At 34.9% G+C, this 23054-nt stretch overlaps 1 protein-coding gene across 2 annotated transcripts in view; it reads right to left on the bottom strand.

Annotated features, from left to right (window-relative positions):
• Positions 1-6752: 6752 nt before the first annotated feature.
• The window catches only part of LOC121386315 (nicastrin-like), a 51606-nt gene continuing 35304 nt past the window's right edge, over positions 6753-23054 (bottom strand). The window contains exon 15 of one of the 2 annotated variants that reach the window (XM_041517179.1): positions 6753-10397. In XM_041517179.1, coding sequence (XP_041373113.1) covers positions 10275-10397 — 123 coding nt within the window. In that variant the 3' untranslated portion in view covers positions 6753-10274. The remainder of the gene's footprint in view (positions 10398-23054) is intronic. The other variant, XM_041517178.1, reaches the window with a different exon arrangement.

Here is a 23054-nt window from a genome sequence, read left to right as displayed (position 1 = left end):
AAGTATTAACATAACGTGCCCTGTGCACTAGGTTAGTGATAATTGTAAATACACCTCATATTTCTATCTATAACAGGTCATTTATTGTTGTAAATACACCTCATATTTCTATCTATCTATAACTGCGTGAGTATTGCTGTTTTATTTTATTATTTTTTATAACATTTTAATTACTTCTTTTTTTCTTCTTTTTTTTCCTTTTTTTAATACTTCAGTCCAAACTGGAATTATTGATAAAAGAAAGCATTTGCTTCAACAGGGTATAATTACTATAAACATCTTGTGCAGTTTACACAAAATATAACTTCGAGTTCAGTAACCAGGCCAGAATAACCCATTACACCTATACATGTACTAATTTATTGTTTGTGAATTATATTTTATAGTCTTCTCTTGTGAACCGCTACACAGAAAAACTAGAAAAATGCCAGCAGACCAGATCTCTTACTCCGAAAAATACTACGATGATTTTTACGAATACAGGTTTGAATTTTATTTTATTTTGCTGCTAAGTTTAAATTTCTTTTACAGGATGCATCTAATTTATCGAGTTGAAAAATCTGTTTTATAATGGTTATTATTGCTTAAGCAACTCCTTTTTGTTTATATGCTGTGTGCATGTCCATTTGCTGTCGTGGTTGATCCTGTAAAGAGCCTGAGTCTATAAATTAAATATGCATATAAAACAATTTTCAATATTTAAATTAATATACATGTAAAAGGATTTTCTGAAAATACATCAAGTTGACAAGACAGAGTAAGGCCCACTTTTCATTGACATAGCTTGCTTCTAAAAATTACGAATCCTTGAAATATCTCAAATCATCATGTCAAAAATAACAGGTACTAAGGTAGCAACAGCTGCTGGTGAAGTTGATTATCAGAGAGCATTTTGTGAATTTTGAGTGGCATTTGCTGCCTTCCCCATGTCAGTTTTGAGCTATGAGTTGCAATTAGTGTTTACTTGTGTGTACAATAACATTTATAAAACAAATGAGCAACCTATGCACTGTACATGCTGATGTATTTTTGCAGACACGTGATCTTGCCCCCGGATATTTCGAAGAGCGTTCCCAAAAATCACCTGATGACCGAGACCGAATGGAGAAACCTGGGAGTACAACAGAGTCCGGGATGGATCCACTACATGATCCACCTGCCTGGTGGGTGTTAACACTGATTCGCTAACGGAGCTTCGACATTTTACATTTTTACCCAGTCTTTGCCGAGCACAAATCATTGGCAAGCCGAAGATCACGGTCCTAAAATGGTTCTAGGCGAGCAATTATGTGAAGTTTCAGAGGAAGGAAATGTTTCATTTAACAAGACACTCAACACATTTTATTTATGGTTATATGGCATCAGACATATGGTTAAGGACCACACAGATATATAGAGAGGAAACCCGCTGTCACCATTTCATGGGCTACTCTTTTTCGATTGGCAGCAAGGGATCTTTTAATGCACCATCACACAGATAGGATAGAACATGCCACGGTCTTTGTTACCAGTTTCAGATAAAATGTATTTAAAATTTAATGCAAGGCAATCAATTTGCCAGTCTCCCAAAAGTTTCCAGTTGAGTGTAGAAGTGATCATTAACCTTTCCAGGCGAAGACTGTTACCCATCCCAATATGTGTCCCATAACGCTTCGTTTGCAGGTCGCTCACATAAGTCTAATATTGTGTAACTGGCTTGTAGTTATGCAAAAGTAGATTTATTTGACTGAGTGGCTCACAAACGAAATGGTCGATCTTGCAAACTTCCAGAGGCCTGAGTTTCCGCAGCTTGATTTTCAAGCATGCAACTAAGTCACTGAAGCCAATGATGGAAATAAACCGTGTTTTCACTAGTCCACCAGACACATACATCTTGAAATCTACTTGTCGGCCAATATATTCACTTTTGATTTGTTTTATCCATGTATAATTACAAAATTTCTGTGTTTATACGATTTCCTCAATTCTGATTGGACAACGTCAAAGAAAAACTGAATGTTATCCTTTGATAAACCTCACAAACCGATGTCATTACGCCAGCTGGGACATTATGTAAAACAGGTTATGGAAAGGACACTAGAAGTTGATTTATGTGTATTTTAGCTAACTATGGTGTGTCCAGGCATTTGTGGAGGGTTTGACTGCCGTAACCCACCCTCTGCACAAGCTCCTCTTTTTGTAATTTTATAAAATCTGTTTTGTCATTTTTAAAATGAAATTTATTGATGTACAACTGTCACAAACTGCATAAAATTGCGTAGCGTAGTGAAGGTTTTTAAACTGAACACCTCAGAAAATGTGACGTCATTACGTAAAGCAGATCATGGGAAGAACGTTAGAAACGAGTATGAATCGTGTAGTTTTAACTAAATAAGTTGTGCTGTTTGTAATTATAAGAATTGTTCGTAATTTTTTGCGATTTTATACAATTTGTGACCGTTATACATCAATAAATTTGCAAAAAATGATGGAACAATTCTTATGTAAGTGCAATATTTTTGATTGGTCAAAATGAAACTGCTTGTTACATTTTTACTTGTCCACCATATAATATTTGAGATTCATTTCACAGTTTTGATGGCAAGCAAATTTTCTCTTTTTAGGACAAATAAACAAGCTTGTGACAGTTAAAAATTATTTCACTCTGGACATAAACATAATATGAAATGAAAGCTTGTTTATCATCTTATAAATATGTACCAACGGTGGGGTTTTTCCTGTTTATGGCAGTTTTTATGTTAATGTTTAATGATAATAATATACTTATTTTACAGAGCCACACGTACTTCTCTTCAGACGACCCGTATCCGACCCGAACCACGTGAACAAGACGAGACACGGCTGAAACCGCGACGAGTTCCTACCTATAAACTAAATCTGCTGTTTGTGTCGCGACGTGCAACAAGAAGTCATCCGATCACATTGTTGTAGATAGCCGTTGGGATATATATATATATATATATATATTTGTTTTGCTGTCGGTAATGTCACTTGAATGGAACTTCAGATGTTTTTGTTATAGTGTACATACTGTGGTTGTTTTTTTGTAGCACGCTCATTGGTTATGTTGCTGTCATTACATTATCTCACATGTGGTTAATGAATTAGATCTGTTTGAAGCTCAGGGCCCCGTTGTTTAAAACTGCGCTAGGGCAGACGTAAAACTGATCTCACAGGCTTCTCCACGAGAGGTGAGCAGTTTGGTGTGGTTGCCTCGTACTTATCCAAATATAAAAAGCGGTGCTGTTTGCACTTGCGTCTCATCATTTATATTTGGTAATGATGTTATGATGCTTATTTTAGTGTGTGGAATTCTCTCATTTGAAGTTTCTCATGTGGAATTATTGTCGGGAGAACAATTGATTGCTTGCTTGTTGCTATTTGAAAATGAAGAGGCCTGAGCACATGGGGGTGTGTGAGGTGGGATTCCCCCACCCAATCATTTCTGAATTGCCCTTTATTTTTCTTTAAAATGTTTATCAATTGATTATTTATGGATACTTAATGTTATTTGTTTTCTTTCTGGGGTGTAGTTAAACATTCATTCATTCAATTAATCAATAACTTAATGTTGTTGCATATCAACTTCGAACTGTTCTTTCAACAGCTGTTTGCACCATTTTCCCCCAAGCCACAGAGTTCTCTGGATCATGTTTTATGTTTAAATAACTGGGCCCCGAGTATTTGAGTGAAAGTTAACGTTTCCATGCAGTTCAATAATAGTCTTTATGCCATTAAAAAAAAAAATAAAAAAAAAAATTATGATGTAATAATTAAATTTCTGTTACATTCATTACAATATAATTGGTTCCCATTGGTTCAGACATAGCAATGGGGGGGGGTTTGTTCATATCTTGATGAATGTAAAAATTACGTCGTCGGGGAACATCATACTTGATGACATCATTTTATATTGGTAATTCGTCTTACTGAGCGTTATTGTTTTAACCAAAAAAATAATTCAAAATAAAATATGAACTTTTAATGTTATCATCAGTAAGTATGTTTCAAATTTAATTATTGTCTGTTATTTCTTTTACGTTCATCTGGGTATGAACAAAAGAAAACATCCGTAAACGTATGTGAGAAAGGCTTCGCAGATTCAGTTTGCGGATGATTTTTTGGTTTATTCATACCACGATGAACGTGAAAGAAATAACGGACAATCCTTAAGTATAATATAATACAATATTTGCTATTTTGTTTTTTTCCGTTCTCCTTGTCTTAATATGTAGAAACTGAAATAAATGTAATACTGAAATTTTTAATTTGAGACCAGGGTCCTAATTCACAAAGGTCTCTTAGGCTCTGCTAGACAACAAAGCATCCTCTTTGTAAAGTCTTTTAACATTGCACTGCGAGATCGCAAAGTTGCGAGAGTTTAGTGAATTAGGACCCTGATAACCCAAATACATTTATTGTTTGATAAATTTTAATTCTGGACAATACTGGTTGTGACACTTGAACTAAGGAAATTGTTGTGATGGGGATCACATTTTATTTGCCTAACATTGATAAAAATGTGAAAACAAACATTTTTGAGTTACTTGTAAGTTAATCTTAAAAAGACAAAAGTTTTTTCTTACTATACATTCAATGAACATAAAAAATTTAAATATTATCTGAAAAATAGCCATTTGATCTAGTAGGACTTTTTTTTTTTTTTTTTTTTTTTTTTAATGGCTTAAAAATTGTTGTTTGTATGTTGATAGTGAGTGAAGTTTTTGAAAACATTTTCTAGTCGTTCATAAAATGCATTAGAGTTGAGGCTGCCAAAAGTGCTATTAGTATTATAAGTAATTATTTCCAACACACTTCCCCAGCCCAGTCCCATTAAGCCCTTAAACCTTTCCCCCACCCCACCCCACTTGCACACAACATAAAAACGGAGTCCGTAGCTTCTTTTTAGCGGTTTCAGAGTAGAATACAAATGGTTGAAAAACATTTCAATTTTTATTTTTATTGTTACAAATTGGAAGTCTTGTCATAGCTTACAGGTTTTAAGAAGTTAATATTTTATTTTATTCATTTTAAATTAAAAGTTCAGGTTTCTCTTCCAAATGTTATTTTTCCTTTGTACGTTGTAGGTTTGCACATAATGCACTTGAATAAATCTTAAATTCACAAACAGTTAAAAATGAAGTTTAAAACAAAAGTTGAATTTTTGTTTAGTTTTCACCATTGCATTTCAAATCTGGATATAGGATTAGAAGTGTGGTGTCATTTGGATACTATAAATCACATTGTACATTTACAATTTTTCATTTTGCTTTGTACATCTCAGTTTATTTGAAACAAAATTTATGCTTCAGTATAGTTTTATCCATTCAGACCACTTGGTGTATTTTTATTTTGTCTTGTTATATTGCTCAATCTACAACACTTGTCTAAGCAAATCTCACTGGTTAGTTACGAAGATGTGTCGACATTGGATTGTGGAAATTGCTCTTTTTTACAACTGGTTTACGAATGAACAAAACATTAAAACTATTTGTTAAAGTATTTATTCTATGAATTTGATGTGATGAAATGCAATAAGCCCACATGTAGTCCAGATATGACATCCATAAAGTGACAACTGTATAAGTCAGATAAATCTGTTTTCATACTTTTCAAATGAGGCCTTCTGTTAATACAACCCTCTGTAAAAATGTATATTGTGTAAATATTGCGTGTTTGTAAATTTTATATTTCACTGTAGAATGTAGAAAGGTGAAATCACCACAGGTTCTTTACTATTTCTTTTGAACTTTGTTCCCTAATTTCAGTGTCACTGGCAATACCTATGGATTTGGGGAAAAACCAAAACTATCCCCCCCAAAAAAACCCCAAACCAAACCAACAACCCCCCCCCCCCCCAAAAAACACAAAACAGAAGGTACCTTTGTTAACTAATTTTTGTTCAGTTGGAATTGAAAATTATTGCACATGAGAATTGTAGAATGTGGATACTCAGCCTTGTAAGTGGATGTGTAGTTATATACTTTAACACACGAGTTCCCATCATTTTGTGTTGTAAAATTAACAGTAAAACTTCTCTCGGTTGCTTCAGCCACACTGTACCGTACTGTGTTACAGCATTGCTGTATGAAACATGTACATGTCTGTTTATTTATTTAGTTTAAAATAAATATTTAAAACAGAACTTTTGTTTGATGTTACAATATTTGTTAAAATTGTATACAAGATTATTGGAGAATAAATCCTAGCTTTTTGTTCCAGGCCTACTCTCGAGAATAAAGGCCTACCCCCACCCCCTATTTTTTGTGTGCTCCTTATGCATTTCCAATGTCCTGAAATTATAAAAAAAAAAAAAAAAAATTAACCCCAGCCCCATTGTTGAACAATATTTTGGATGAAAATCAAACATTTAATTCATAATGGTCTAAATGTTTGACAAGGAAAAAAAAAACCCTGACTACGTTACCTGGTAATAGGGTGCCCGCTCACAGGACTCTTAGTACTGTGCAAGGAAGAGTACTCATTTAATAAAATTTTTGAGTCTTTTTGCCATATGCTTGCCACCAATTACATTATAGCGCTATAAGACATGGAGGGAAACAAAAAGCCGGATCTCAGTGTGAAATGCAATATAATGACACTTGTCATTTTTAGTCTGTGGGCTTGGTGCCACTTCAGAGTGTTCAGTGGATATTTTAAAATTTTTTTATTCACAATACATGAATATTGAATTATTTGTTTTTACAATATTGAAGTTATAATTAATAAAAAACCCCACCAGTAAATACATGTAATTATATACATTTTTATTGATTTGTTTTATTTTTACAAAGCAATGTACTATACACATCAACAATTACAAAACGAATCATTCTGCACCAAATGATACATGAGTATTTCTGAAAATTCAGTATGGAATGTAGTTTGTGTCATAATGTGGTATGACAAGTCTAATTTTAGTGGACTCGAAACAGATTGAATGGGGGTAGGGGGTACAATTTTTTTTTCGTCTTTCCCATTATACTAGAATACATAACCTTTAAAACATACTCAAATATGCATGTTAACACACATTTGGAACATGTAAATTTCGGCAACGAAAAATACTTGTGTGGAAATTTCACAACAGGAAGGTGGGTCTGAATGATGTAAGATTTATACACATGCATTTCTCTCCCTCACCTACCCTCCTAGTTTACAAAATATATATATATATACCGGAACACATTTTGAGACACCTAATCATTAGTTAGATTTGTGTGTCAAGTTCCTGGCATATTAACCAATGAAGACTGCCAGTATGATGTACAAAACCAGTCCTATTTAAAAGGAATAAGTAAATTTAAGCTTCTGTCCTACATGTATGAACTGGCAGTGGTCAGAACCTGTGCCCAGGACAGGCGTGCGCTATAACAGCTTGTTTTGAATGGACATTAAAACTTTTAACCTCGACTTAATATAGATGAAGGGGTAGAAAGAATAACAAATCCTCAAATTATTATTTTATTGTTCATTGTACATGGTAATTTTCTCTACCAAAGACGTTTTATACAATATTGGTAAATTGGGCCCCTTCTTTAGTCTTGATCCCCATGGCAACTGGCTCGGATAACCTGGCTTCTTCAAGCTACCACACCCTAATGAGGGTCACCATGCAACTGAAAATTAAATTAGAAAATATCGGCTCATGCATGCTAGCTCAAACTCAGCATGATGTTAAATTCTCTGAACTGTTTCAAGTCGTACGCATTGAGATCATTAAATGTTCAAATTAAATAAGAATCCGATATAAATTCACACATTACAGACCAACCAAATTATGTACAACCAATACATTATATGTACACTATATACAGCTGACTACAATTAAGCAGACTGTACAAATATATAAATACATATTTCCATACAAAATATATATATGTTATATATATATGTTATATATTTATTCATTAAATTATAAAAATTTAAAATAAAAACAGTGACAAATGCCAGGTGAAAAATAATATATAATAATAACAGAATGTTGTTTTAAGTGATGATATCAAATAGAAGAACATTGTGATATTGCCATTTTATAATTTCAAGAGAACACATTTAAAAGAGTTCTTGTGTCAATTAATATATACATACTCGCGGAAAAAAGTTCCTGTGCAACAAATTATTGCATATAGAAATTAATTTATTTGACATATGGTCATAAAAATGTAAGTAAATGAACGTGTAACCACTCCCTTCGATATTCCAGCAGTGTCCTGTCCATTGCACAAACTATTCATGCTTTGTGATCACAAGTTGCATTACTAGCATTCTAGGTCACATGCTCCTGTTTGACATCATTTTTCTTATCACTGGACTCTAAAACTATTGTATGGATTGTCATCACTCAGAAAACAATACTTTTGTTGGTATCTGATCGTTGTCAGTGTGATGCCATGCCTCCAAGAAAATGAACTTCTTCGAGCGATGGGTATGACTGAGGTTAGAATGGCACAAACATTGTTGCTAGTCATTTTGGTGTTCATCAGAACACTATGCAGTATCTGTGAAGATGTTTTCGACAGTTTATAGATAATAGGGATCTTCCATGTTTAGAGAGTCGACACCTAACAGCATGTTTACAACTCGTTAATATCAAGTGGGTACACGTATGGAATCTTTTGGAAATGAAAAGTTTAACATCCCAATACATCCCTGAGTTAAAGCCAATCAGTGGAAGAACTACGGAATCATTTAGAACCCAGTGTGTACATCAAAACGTTGTTCTGTTACATCGTCACACCAAGTATTGTGTAGACCGTACTTCTGGTTCAGAAGACGGGCGAGAATCACTGTAATTTTAACAGAAAAATAGTACATCTATGTAAAACACAATATTAATTAAAAAAAAAAATATAAGTCTCACTGAAATTTTAATGATGCACAGGAACTTTATTCCATGAGTATATACTAGTATATATGATCAGGGGCAAATCCAGAAAATATATAGGGGGGGGGGGCTACAGGGAAAGGGCACACGAATTGCCATGTCAAAAGGGCATCCCAATGAAAAAAAAGAACTTGAAAGAAAAAATAAGCACTTAAATATTTTAATTGGGGGGGGGGGGGGGGGGAATACACCAGTGTTTAAAAACTAGGGTCCGTGACTTCAAGTCTCCCCCCTCCACAATGTGCTTCAGGATGCAAAGACATGCATGTAGGTCAGAGGTCATTATTAGGGCTGTTGCAGAGTAAATCACCTTGGGGGGGGGGGGAGGGGGGGGGGGGGGCAGGGACTAACCATGTTTCACAATGAGAAAAAAGCACCTCAGGTGAGTGCTCTATTGACTTAGCTAGATCCCACCTCTGACAGTAACTAATAACTGTGTGATTATACATTGTACATACAACGTGACAGCAATGTTTGATCTAATAAAAGTTAAAATTTGCAAAAAGCATTAACAAGTAACACTGTACAAACTAGAAAGGCAAAGCAAACAACGAAACAACAATGAAATCTTTAAAAAAAAAAATTCATGAACTGATAAAAGGAACAATCATTAGGTCCTTGAAATTCATGACGGCCAACAGCATTGCTCTCTCAAAAAGATGTCGTGAGATTCATCTGTGATTATAATTATTGAGTATTTACTTGTTATTATCTGTACTAAACTGCCTTCACAAAATGATCTGGTTTTCAAGGGCCGATCATTTAATAATTGCAGTAAAAACAAACAAGACATACATGTACAGTGTACATGAGTGTAGATGAAAAAACACATTTGGATATGCAAAAAATATCAGGTACCGCGGAGCAGAGGTGGGTGGGGCTCTAACCCCCTCAATAATTCTGATTTTTTTTTTTATTGGTAGTAAATCTTAAGGCAGAGATGAATTTTACTTGTGGAATGCAGGAAAGTGCATTTCAGGACATCTAGTTTTCAACATTTTACAAAGGCACATACCCCCAAACCCCCTAGAAACTTTGCCATGCGCCCTTGATCTCAGTCAGCCCCCCCCCCCCCACAATGTCTACTTGCTTCCGCGGTGCCTGATATTGCATCTAATTTGTATTTGTTTTGTCTTTCCAAGTTTACATCTGTAACTACATGGGGAGAGTGGGTACATGGTACTCTAACACCACCACCTTCCACCCCTTGTAATAATATGGAACATCCCTGATTTCACTAGAATGGTCATTGTCTTCTGCACTTGATATGATGTAAAATAAATGTTCCAATGATGATAGGTTATGTGATCACAGCCTAAAAACAAAAAATGAGACTTCTTCAAAGGGAGATAACTCTTGACACTGACAGTCATGTTGGAACACAGGTCTAGTAGGTATAGTATCGTGGCGATCCGCACTGAAGAAATAAAATATTGGAATTCTTGTTGATGAAATAGACGAGTAGAAATGAACACAGTGTGATGATCACGCCCAGTGATAGAACAGTTGTCTGAAAGAAAAAAATTAACAGGTTCGTTAAAATAACTCGACAACAATTAAATTTGATTTACTATTGTAATTTCTGCTCGGGCTACAGGCTGCTCTAAACTATTCTCATATACATACATTACAGGTTAATTATGGTGGAAACCCACTACATTTTTCCATTAGTAGCAATGGATCTTTTATATGCACCATCTCACAGATAAAAGGCCATGGTATGTGCAATCCTGTCGTGATGCACTGGCTGGAATGAGAAATAGCCCAATGGGCCCACCGACGGGGATCAATCCCAAACCGACGGCGCATCAAGCAAGTGCTTTACCACTGGCCTATGTCAAACCCTATATTTAAAAAGAATATACAGCTATAGCCATGTATATTCCCCACAAATCTTTTACTATTTTTTTTAATTAAAGATCCAATGTCAAAGTTTAAACTACAATATTTCACATTTATTTGTAATAAATAAGTACAAATTAATCGATCCCATGTATAATCTTTCCATAATTAACTCTCTAGAATAATAATTTTAGAAAATTCTTGAACTGGACAACAAGGGGGGGTGGGGGGGGGGGGGGGGGTGGCTCCGAATAATTTGTGGATAAATATAGCATGGCCACCATCTTTGTTTCTTTGTCAGTTGACAGCAAGAAAGAATATTTTATAAACTCTTACAGCTTTTTTGTGTTTAACATATATACTGACTCTTTGGAGAGGGAGGGAAATGGGGGGGGGGGGGGAGGGAGAGAGAGAGAAAAGGGAGGGAGGGAGCAGAGGGAGGGAGAGAGCAAGCAAGAGAAATGGAGAGAGCGAGAGAAAGGGAGAGAGCAAACGAGAATGGGAGAGAGAAGGAAGGAGGAGGGAGAGAGAGAGAGAGAGGGAGAGAGAGAGAGAGAGAGAGAGAGAGAGAGAGAGAGAGAGAGAGAGAGAGAGAGAGAGAGAGAGAGAGAGAGAGAGAGATATAGAGAGAGAGAGACAGACAGAGACAGACAGAGAGACAGAGAGATGGGGGGGGGGGGGGGTAGAAGGACCCACTATGACCACAGATTATTCCTACCAAAAAGCAGCATTGGTAATTTAATGGGTTTTCCATGATACAATTAATTTGGTAAAGAATGCATCAAAATGGACCTTAAATGTTCTCAAGACATTGATAACTGACCATGAATATATTATCTACTGTGAATTTTGAGAATTTTTTTTTTTTTTTTTTAGGAAAAGGCAGAATCATAGATTCTAACATGCTGGTCCACAATGTCCAAGTAATCCAAATTATCCGATGTACCAAAATATCTAGATTACATCATGTTAAAGATGTGGTGGTATCCTAAAACAGCTGGTATAACAGCCCAAAATATAGCCCCCGCCAAACTATACCCGGGATTAAAGTGGGCTAGCCTGTTTTACACCCCTAACCCTCATTTTTTATTACTAACCTGTATACAAAATAAATTAAAAAATAATAATAATAAACACTTTAAAAGAAAAGCAACTAATGATTTCATAAAAATTAAACTATCACAGATTAGTTATTTTAGAAGATATTATTTTGATATTCTCTAGCCCCAAATATTTAAATTACGATGGAAAAAAACCCTCTAGACATTCAAATACAGACTATAGAGGTATATTCTGGGCTAGCCTGTTTTATACCCTGGGCTACATTCTGGGCTAGACCAGTTTATACCCCAGGTATAGTTTGGCAGGAGGTATATTTTGGGCTGTTACACCTGTATTTGCTGTTACTATTCATGTGTTCTAATATTTGTTTCCATCAGTACAGTATGAATTAAATAATGAAAGAGACAGAAAGGAAACAAACGGAAGTGCCAGTGGAATACAAGCAGCAATACATGCATAAATTAACACACAGGAAACAATGCAGATTGTTTTTTTTATGTAACAGAGCCATGATACAAATATGTGTCGCTATTGGCAACCGTTACCATGGTATCATCATCTTTGCATGCTGAAAACAAATCTGTAAATATCTTCAATGTAGTGCATGAAATAATTACATCAATAAACTCCTTCCAACTCCACCCCCCCCCCCCCCCCGCAAAACAAAAAACAAAAGCCAAAGAGAACACCATAAATCATAACAACCCACAATCAACACAAAATTAAAAAAAAAGAAGAGGAAACCCTGAACAAAAACCAACCAACCAACCAACAAAAAACATCCACCAAAACAAACCTAAACAAAAGAACCATGTACAAATGGACAATAGAAAGTGTTATCATTTGCCTGAATCTTCTGAGCATGAAAAAGCAGACACTGATGATGAGTAGAAAAGTTAATATTTTGAGTGTAGTATAAAAAAAAAATATCCACGAAATTAGGGCCAATAAAAGTTCTAATGTGATCAGTAAGAAAAAAAGAAGAAAAAAAAAAAAAAAAAAAATCTTAAATGGATCCCATGGGTCACCCCTTGGCCTCCATCCCAAAATAATAAATTTTTATTTTGTACTTTTTATTATTTGTCTTCATAACACTAGAGCACATGATTTGGTAATGTCCGAGTATGTACATTCTTGGCATTGTGTACACAATATTGTATATAACTACAGTTTGCACATAAATATAATTAGTATCAAGATGGCTTACCGGTATGACAATATTTTTTATACTTCTAAAATATAAAAATAAGAACTTGATTGCCACAAATGAAGACAAGCAAGAATTATAAACTTCTATCACATTTTGACTCACTTGCATGCTTATATGAAATAAAACAAGAAAACACAGTAATTGTTGTGTGCTATTAATGATTTTATGATTTTTTAATTTTTGTTTGCAAATAATTAAATTATTATTGTGTCTATACACTTTACAGCAATCTGCTTGGTCGAGAGGTGCTTATTTGTTTTGCATTCATATCTCAATGAACCAAACAAATTTAAGCCACACCTACTCCAAATCCAACCTCCATCTGACCAGCACTACTTTTCTGGAACTAGCCGGATTATTTAGACTATGCAGTCATTTGTTTTGTTCATACTTGCATAATAATTGAGGTAATTTTTTTCTTTTTTTCTTACACACCCCTTGGTGAGAACACCATGCATTATTTTTGGTAACACATGGTTGTTAACACATGTACGTGTGTTAACAATTTCAAGACGTACGACTGGCTACTCCTACATGTAGGTGATGACCAGGTCACCAATGCCATACAACCAATGAAAACCTACACGATGGAAATCGATTAGACTGTGACGTATAGTTAACCTAATATTCACGTGTCTGTAAGTCAGCTACAAGTGCAACGGCTGTAAATAACTTTTAGTTGAAAAAGATGTTAAAATTTGCTTAAAATCTGTTTTTTTGAGGATATGTAAGAAATAGAATAACATTTGTGTCCATTAGATACCATTTATCTCACAACTTGTTGTTTAAAAACGTATCAAACTCACTTTCGCTTGTTAGTTACGTTTTAAAACAACTCGTTGTGAGATAAATGGTATCTACATGTATTACTCTCTATTTCTCTCATCCTCAGGTATATGGAACAGAGCTATCCCATGAAAGAAAGCCATGTAAGAAATTTCTATCTTACATGGGATATCACGTGCTTGCGTTTAACATGACGTCGTTGGTAATATATGACGTCATATTAATGTAAGGTGGTGACGTTAGGTCATTCGACACAATTTTAAATTAATATTTTGTTATTAAAACCTTAGTTATTAAAACTATCTTGTCAATTTGTAGTGTTAAATTTTATTTAACACATGAAACAAACACGGCAAATACGATAGTGTAGTTTATTTATGACAAAATGGTCAAATAAAAAAGTTACTTGTTCAGCCATCTTTGTTTGTGTAAAATAATGGTTTATTTACCGAATGAATGAGAGAAAAAGACTCCATCATATGCGGTCATGTGGGATAGAAAAAGTACACCCTCGGTGGTGAAAATTCGAGCATGGAACTCGGCAAGCCTCGTCCCAGGTCGAAATTTTCACCACCTCGGGTGTACTTTTTCTATCTCACATGACCGCATATGATGAAGTCTTATATTATTTCTCCTACAAAGAGATGAACACCAGAGTTAGGATTAGATTACTGGTTGGCGTTTTACATTTCTTTACACAGTGTTATGAGATTGCTGATAACTGATTGGTGTTTTACATTTCTTTACACAGTGTTATGAGATTGCTGATAACTGGCTGGTGTTTTACATTTCTTTACACAGTGTTACGAGATTGCTGGTAACTGGTTGGTGTTTTACATTTCTTTAAACACAGTGTTACGAGATTGCTGATCACTGGTTGGTGTTTTACATTTCTTTAAACACACTGTTATGAGATTGCTGACTGGTTGGTGCTACGAGATTGCTGATCACTGGTTGGTGTTTTACATTTCTTTACACAGTGTTATGAGATTGCTGATAACTGGTTGGTGTTTTACATTTCTTTATACACAGTGTTATGAGATTGCTAATAACTGGTTGGTGTTTTACATTTCTTTAAACACAGTGTTATGAGATTGCTGATCACTGGTTGGTGTTTTACATTTCTTTACACAGTGTTATGAGATTGCTGATAACTGGTTGGTGTTTTACATTTCTTTACACAGTGTTATTAGATTGCTGATAACTGATTGGTGTTTTACATTTCTTTACACAGTGTTATGAGATTGCTGATAACTGGTTGGTGTTTTACATTTCTTTAAACACAGTGTTATGAGATTGCTGATAACTGGCTGATAATTTGGTTGGTGAGTTTTACATTTCTTTAAACACAGTGTTATGAGATTGCTGATAACTGGTTGGTGTTTTACATTTCTTTAAACACACTGTTACGAGATTGCTGATCACTGGTTGGTGTTTTACATTTCTTTACACACACTGTTATGAGATTGCTGATCACTGGTTGGTGTTTTACATTTCTTTACACAGTGTTATGAGATTGCTGATAACTGGTTGGTGTTTTACATTTCTTTAAACACAGTGTTATGAGATTGCTGATAACTGGTTGGTGTTTTACATTTCTTTACACAGTGTTATGAGATGGCTGATAACTGGTTGGTGTTTTACATCATTATGATAGTACATTGTAGTTCAAAATCAATTTTATACACACAAAAAAAATGAAGAAAAAAGGTTAGCACAGGTATTTGTCGCACAAGCTAGTGTTATCGCACAAGCTAAGTGTTATCGCACAAGCTAGTGTTATCGCACAAGCTAGTGTTATCACACAAGCTAGTGTTATCGCACAAGCTAAATGTTATTGCACGAGCTAGTGTTATCGCACAAGCTAGTGTTATCGCACAAGCTAGTGTTAATAAGTTGTGAAATAAAGATTAGTAATAATAACACACGATAGGTACATGTGTATGTTAATTACATGTAAATTGAATATAATAAACACACATATATAAAACAGCAGTTCTGCATAATTAAATGTCTTGCATAAATTAAATCAATTTGGTGTCACTCATAGTTGTACTTATGGATGTACATCCGAATGCATGTAAGAAATATTTTTAAGTTAATTAAATAAAATGTTTAATTAATTTTATTTCATAAATGTTTGTAAAAATTCATGAATATTCATAAGTGCAACTATAAACCATGTTTCAGTCTGCAAGAAATGGAGACAAACATGAAACATTGAAGTTGAAAGAAGGAAGGAAGGAAATGTTTTATTTAACAATGCACTCAATACATTTTATTTACGGTTATATGGCGTCAGACATATGGTTAATGAAAAAAACAGATATTAAGAGAGAGGAAAACCACTGTTGCCACTTCATAGGCTACTCTTTTTGATCAGCAGCAAGGGATCTTTTATATACACCATCCCACAGACAGGATAGTACATACCACAGCCTTTGATATACCAGTCGTGGAGCACTGTCTGGAACGAGAAATATAGCAATGGGGCCACTGATGGGGATCGATCCTAAACCAACAGAACATCAAGCGAGCGCTTTACCACTGGGCTACGTCCCGACCCCCATTAAAGTTGAGCAAAAACCAAATATATTTTAATGAAAAATGTTTAATTAATTAATATTTAATTCTTTTCACATGCATTATGAAAAACATCCATAAAAACCTCTATAAAAACAAGTTTCATTGACCCAGGAGTTACTGTTTGTGTGAGGCCTAAAGGCAAAACTTTTACCTTAGCGGTAAACTAAACACAACATTAAAAAAGTTTAATTAATTATTTTAAAATTCTCTTCGATGCACTGTGGTGAAGACCTATAGGTACAACTATACACCAAGTTTCATTGATCTACGACTTGTGGTTTGTGAGAAACGGATATAAACACAAAACTTTAAAGGGACAGACCCTATGAAAATTAACACTAAGTTTAGTTAGTCTACAAACCTGTAACACACTTGCACAAAGTTACAATTGAGTGAAACATAACTCTGTGACTTTGAAATGGTGAAATACAAAATGTACCCTCTGAAAATAGACTAAAACTTAACTCCATAACTGTTACCTCTCAGACGCACATGCATTTTAAGAAATATGAGAAATGCATTTTGTGATATTAAAAACACCAGGATGACCAAAAACACTTCGAATGTATGGAAATTTGACAATCTAAACTATACAATCTAAGTAAAGTATGATTTCATGTATCAAAAATGGCTCTAATAGTAAAAAATATGCCTTAGTGTTTAAAAACTAGGGTATGTCCCTTTAACACAAAAGGTAACGCTGTAGCCACTATTGGAAAAGAAATACTTATATCTCGTCTTTTTACTTCATAAAGGCGAGACAAAAAAAGGGCCAGATCCAGGAATGTATGGGGGGGGGGGGTGGTGGTGGTGGTGGTGGTGTGTGTGTGTGCGCAGCAAACATAACACACCTGCAGAGCTGTTGTTTGTTAGTAAATAATCATAATAATAATTGTTAAAAACCCAATTAAGAAATCCACAACTGAGTGTTTTTATGTTACAACTCAACATTTTAAAAAGCACCACATTAATCAAGTAGTATATTTGATTATTCATCATACATTTGAGTAAAGTCATACAATATTTGTATTACATAGTATAGATACATGTAGAAGTCAGTTGTTAGTATTTTATATGACAGTAAATAATAGGTAAGCCAAGTAAAAGATAAGAATTAATTTGAGCCTAGTACACATGCAGTTAGTAAATAACTAATATTAATTAAGCAGTTAGACTGGTGCTATTTATGTAATTAGAATATAACTGGAACCAGTTGTGTACATGTCAAGTTAGTAGACTGGTATTGTTGTTACAGCTGTTTAATGAATGAATGAATGTTTAATGACACCCCAGCACGAAAAATACATCGGCTATTGGGTGTCAAACTATGGGAAAGACAAATCTAAAGTGATACAGCTGTTTATGTCAAGTACCAGTCGTGCAGTTAGTTAACACTAATGTGGTCATCTAGTCAGGTATTATTAGTACTATAGGTGTTTGTGTCGAATACTAGTAGAGTAGTTGATTATTACTAATTATGTAGTCTATAGTCCGTCCCATCATTCTATAAAACTGTTTTCTGTAAATAATTTTAGTTTAAGTTTGAAAAGTAAAAGTGCTTTGAAAATTATCCCCCCCTCCCCACCATACCATTTTTGAGTGCAATTTACAAATCAATTGGCTCAGAAATAAATAACTTGTAGTAAATTCCATAGTACGAAAAAAGACATTCCCTGACGGACTATAGTTAGTTAATACTAAAAATATGTTTAGTTAGTACAGTGGTATCAACACTCAGGCTTTCTGCCAGAAAATAATTTGAGGGTAATTAATAAAAACAAGAGAGACCATATGTGCATCTGCTAAGTGGTTTATGGGTTTGAAACGTTTTCAAATTGAATTTTGCATTCCGTGTGCTTTAACAAATTTTCAAAAGCAGGGGCCAGTTGTTCAAACGTTAGTTACCAGAAATGTTCAGAACCAGACACTGAATCACTACATATAACTGAATACATAATACTGAAACTTCATTCAGAAGGAAGGAAAGAAATATTTTATTTAACATTTTTTATTTACGGTTATACGACGTCAGACATATGGTTAAAGACCACACAGATATTGAGAGGAAACCCGCTATCGCCACTTCATGGGCTACTCTTTTTGATTGGCAGCAAGTGATCTTTTATATGCACTATCCCACAGACAGAATAGTACATAACACGGCCTTTGTTACACCAGTTGTGGAGCACTGGCTGGAAAAAAAATAGCCAAATAGGTCCACTGACGGGGATCGATCCTAGACCGACTGTGCATCAAGCGAATGCTTTACCCCTGGGCTACATCCCACCCCCAAAGGTATTGATACATAATTAATTGTAAAGTTTATTTTGTATTTATGCTAAAATAACTAAAGGAAACTATTAAGACTAATCCAGGCTTAATATAACTATGCTTTCAACAACTGGGCCCTGTTCATTTGCTTTCATCTATCTGGAAATCAAAAAAATAAAATAAATATATCCATTAATTCCCAAGAACTTAGGGTACGTAATTTTACCATGGTAGTATACAATGTACATGCAGTATAGGTGTTAATGTCAGGTACCAGTCCTGCAGTTTAGGGTCTCCACGAGTACTCGGGCACTGGCTGAGTGTAGCGAAACTCGAGTCTGTTCACAGGACCTGAGTACCCGTACCAGGAAGAGCACTCTCAGTTAATTATATTTGTTTACATCATTTTGCCACATGCTATTTTATTTTATTCCTGAGTCTCATTATCATCTAGTTTAAGTGTCGGGTACTCGGGTCCGGGTGAGTTTGACACTAGAGTCCAATATTTTGGACTCATGAAGGCCCTAATGCAGTTGGTTAATACTAATAATAAACTATCGCAGTAGTCATATGTTTAGTTTGTAGACTGATATCAAAACTGTAGGTGTTAATGTCAGGTACCAGTAATGTAGTTAGTCAACACTAATGAAAGCAGTCATATGTTTAGTTAGTAGACTGGTATACTATGAGTACTAAAGTTTTTCATGTCAGGTACCAGTCATAGTTAGTTGATAACTAATAATGAACCAGTCATGTTTAGTTAGTAGACTGGCATCAATACTGTAAGCATTCATGTCAGGGACCAGTCAAGTAGTTAGTTAATATTAATGATAAAGCAACTCCTTCTTCATAAGGTAGTAGAATTCTAGTTTAAAAACAGTTTCCAATCCACCCTTCTAATGCCAGTTTAACACACCAGCTAACATTTAACTGCCATTTAAAAAAATAACCGCCATTTTAAAACAGTAGATTTTAGATTATAATTTGCAACTAACCTTGGAACCTTTTGAGATCATTGCTAATTTTGATATACCATTTTGACACATGCAATTTAATTAACCACCTAATTTTTTAATGTTTATAAAATGATATTTTCAAATGGAAGTGGCTGTAACATCCTTCGACCGGAGCACCTGAAGCAAGTGCTCTACCAACTGAGATCGAGCCCAGTCCCAAAGTACAGTAAAAACGATCCTATCTTCCAGACGTGTTCATGTAGGTGAAGCCAGGCAGAGAAATGGGAGATCCATAATATCAAGTCTATGTATTAGACACCAGAACCAATTAAAATACATTACACGTGGACCACATGCAAAACACCAGAACCATGCAGTTAGCTATATATGGTGTCCATACAGGAATTTTAAGTGTATATTCATAAGGGGATTTTTCAACGTGTGCGTGATGTATTGTGTGTCAGTGGTCTGACTGACTGTGAAGTGGCTCAGTTCTGTGCATGGTACTATCACCAGGTGATTAAACAAGAATTAAAACTAATACTCAGCCCCTCTACTCATGGCTTGTACAAATTGCTGGGGACGAGTATAATGTAAATGATGTTAGTCTGCTGGGAAAGCAGATAATGATGTAAAGTATTCCAGTGTTGTTTTAATTTTTACTTCATTTTACGTTTTCTTAATTACGGCTACAGATGCATACTCTTTGTTATACAATAGAAAGGTTGAAGTTTGTAATTTTTGTTTAGGCTATTAATGCTGTGAATCACATGGATCTAATCAATAACTGATGAATGGCTGATGATTGTCTTTGGGACTTACATGTAGTAAGTTCCCCAGGCCAATGGAAATATTTATAAATATTTAGATGTTCATTACATCTCTTGATCTGTGGTAGTCAGAAGTAAAATAACAACAAGATGTAAATGAAATGACCTGGATCAAGCGTACACACCAGTATTGGCTTGTGTGGCTGCCATCTCTGAAACCCATATTTACGGCTTAATTCACAAGGCTCTCTTAGGCTTAAGCAACACGTCCAAGCTTTCTGCCAGGAAAATAATCCAAAGGTACGTAATAAAAACCAAACAGACCATAAGTGTCTCTACTAAGTGGTTACGAGTTTGAAATCTTTGAAACTGGATACTGCCATTTCATGTACTTTGACAAATTTTAAAACAGCAGTTCTCTTACCATCATGTATAAAAATGATTTAAAAATATATGCATTACAGTGTTCGAGATTAAATTTTTTGGGGCAGTATCCCAAATGGATACTAACATTTCAAAATCTGGTATCCAACCTGAGAATTTAGTATCCCACTTTTAGATATGGTTACCTGACATTCAAATATAACAAGCAAGCCAATTTTAATTTTAATTAATAAAACAAAAGGCTGCATTGGTTGAAAACATTTTATAATGGCTACTTGCCTCTTCAGTGTTTTTATTGACTTTGGAATTACTAGGCCTAATTAAGGAAAAGTTAGATTGGAAGAAAACATCCCAACAAAAACAATATTGGCTTAGTGGTTCCCAGTCTTTTGCTATGCCGCTATTGCTCCAGTGTAGCATTAGACTCAATCTAATTAAAATTAGCTCCACTATTACATGTGGATCTAACACCAGCCAGTTGGAGCTCATGTCCACCAATCAAAACCTTACTTGCAGAATCCTGCCAGTGATTTAAAACTAACAACACTGCGTAGTCCCCAATGTCCAGGTAACATTTCGTCTGTAAATAATAATTTAAATATTGACCAATCACACTTCGCCTTTTATAACGTTATTTGGGAGCATACAAATTCTAAAAATATCGGGCGAGTCTATTTTAGTGGCCGCAGTACAGCGAACCATACCAATACGTACGGGGTGGGTTATCAGTCTTCAATTTTACATTAAAAATTATTTATTTATTTATTAAAAAACCACAACTAAATCAGTTTTCAGTTTTACATTACAAATTATTTTTTTTATAAAATAAAACATGTTTTAAGGCATTCGTAATTCACACGAAACATGTCGTATACCCTCAGGATAATTCGGAATGTTTTCAAATTATTTTTAAATCACTGGCAGGATTCTGCAAGTAAGGTTTTGATTGGTGGACATGAGCTCCAACTGGCTGGTGTTAGATCCACATGTAATAGTGGAGCTAATTTTAATTAGATTGCATTAGACTGGGTAAGAACTCGAAAATACTGTTACTTAACTTCATCCATAAATAATGACTTACATTGTTTAAACAAAAAATAAACATTCAGGATTAAAAAACACAACATTATATGGTATCCCGGCAGAATACTGGATTCTTGGAAGTCTGGTATCCAAAATTACAATCTAGTATCCTCGGGATATCGGAATACCGTTAATCTCGAACACTGCATTAATTTCCAAGATGTTTGGGTAGGTAATTTAACCTTCCTCCGTACCCTGGCAGAAACCCTCACATCATCCTCAGTCCTTCACACATCTGAGGTGCGTGATTACACTTACACCTTACTTTTATCTTATTTTGTGCTGTAGTGGTTGGAATGAGAAAACCCCCAATCAGTTCAATGGTTCCACCGAGGTGGTTCGATCCTGTGACACAAGCACCTCAAATGAGCACTCAACCGACTGAGCTAAATGCTGCCCTTGTTTTGTTGAATGACACTACCAGAGCAGTGATTCATTAATCACTGATTATTGGATGTTAAGCATTTAATGATCCTGATATACACACTACTTAGAAGAAACCTGCTATATGTTACCACAGTTATTAGTTGCGTGATTCCTTACTTTCTTCCATCAATACATAATCTCTCCAAATTCAACCATACTTTTCCTTTGATGATTTGGTAAATTACTGTATGAGTATTACTGATTTTACAAAATGAATGTCAAGATTCTTTTATTGCCCGAGCGAGAGTGAGTGTAATATTTTTTTCAAATTTTCCATATTATTTTTGTTATTCTTTTATGCATAACAAGGCCAGGGTTTCTGCCAGAGGTTAAAACGGGTATGGCGTCATACCCCAAATGTTTTTTGCAGATTTTATGTTTTTAAGTTGAACTTTTGACAAAATTAATGACTTGTTATTACTGTATGATTTTCTCTCCCCATAGCCCCTATCGACTGCGCAGACACATTGTAAACATTCAATTTCATAGCCTGTCTCAAAATATTTTAACCACAACTAGAAGGAGACAACAAAATGATGTCGTATTTCACATGCACAGCCTGAGCTAGGACTGGGAAAGCTTCCCAAAATCATGTCATTGCACTTGTTATTACACCTCTGCTGTGCATGATTTTTTTTCGATAATTAGGTAAATAAGAGCTTGAACTCTGATGATAGAACTACTTAAAACCCGGGAGAGCGTAAAGAAATCTACTGCCATGAAGAAGGAGCGGGTAGTCAACTCGTATCATCATCGGAATTTGAGAACTAAACTACGCCAACACCAGCAAT

The sequence above is a fragment of the Gigantopelta aegis genome, chromosome 12 (genome assembly GCF_016097555.1).
Source record: "Gigantopelta aegis isolate Gae_Host chromosome 12, Gae_host_genome, whole genome shotgun sequence".
Lineage (NCBI taxonomy): Eukaryota > Metazoa > Mollusca > Gastropoda > Neomphalida > Peltospiridae > Gigantopelta > Gigantopelta aegis.
This window is presented reverse-complemented; position numbering and strand designations above follow the sequence as displayed.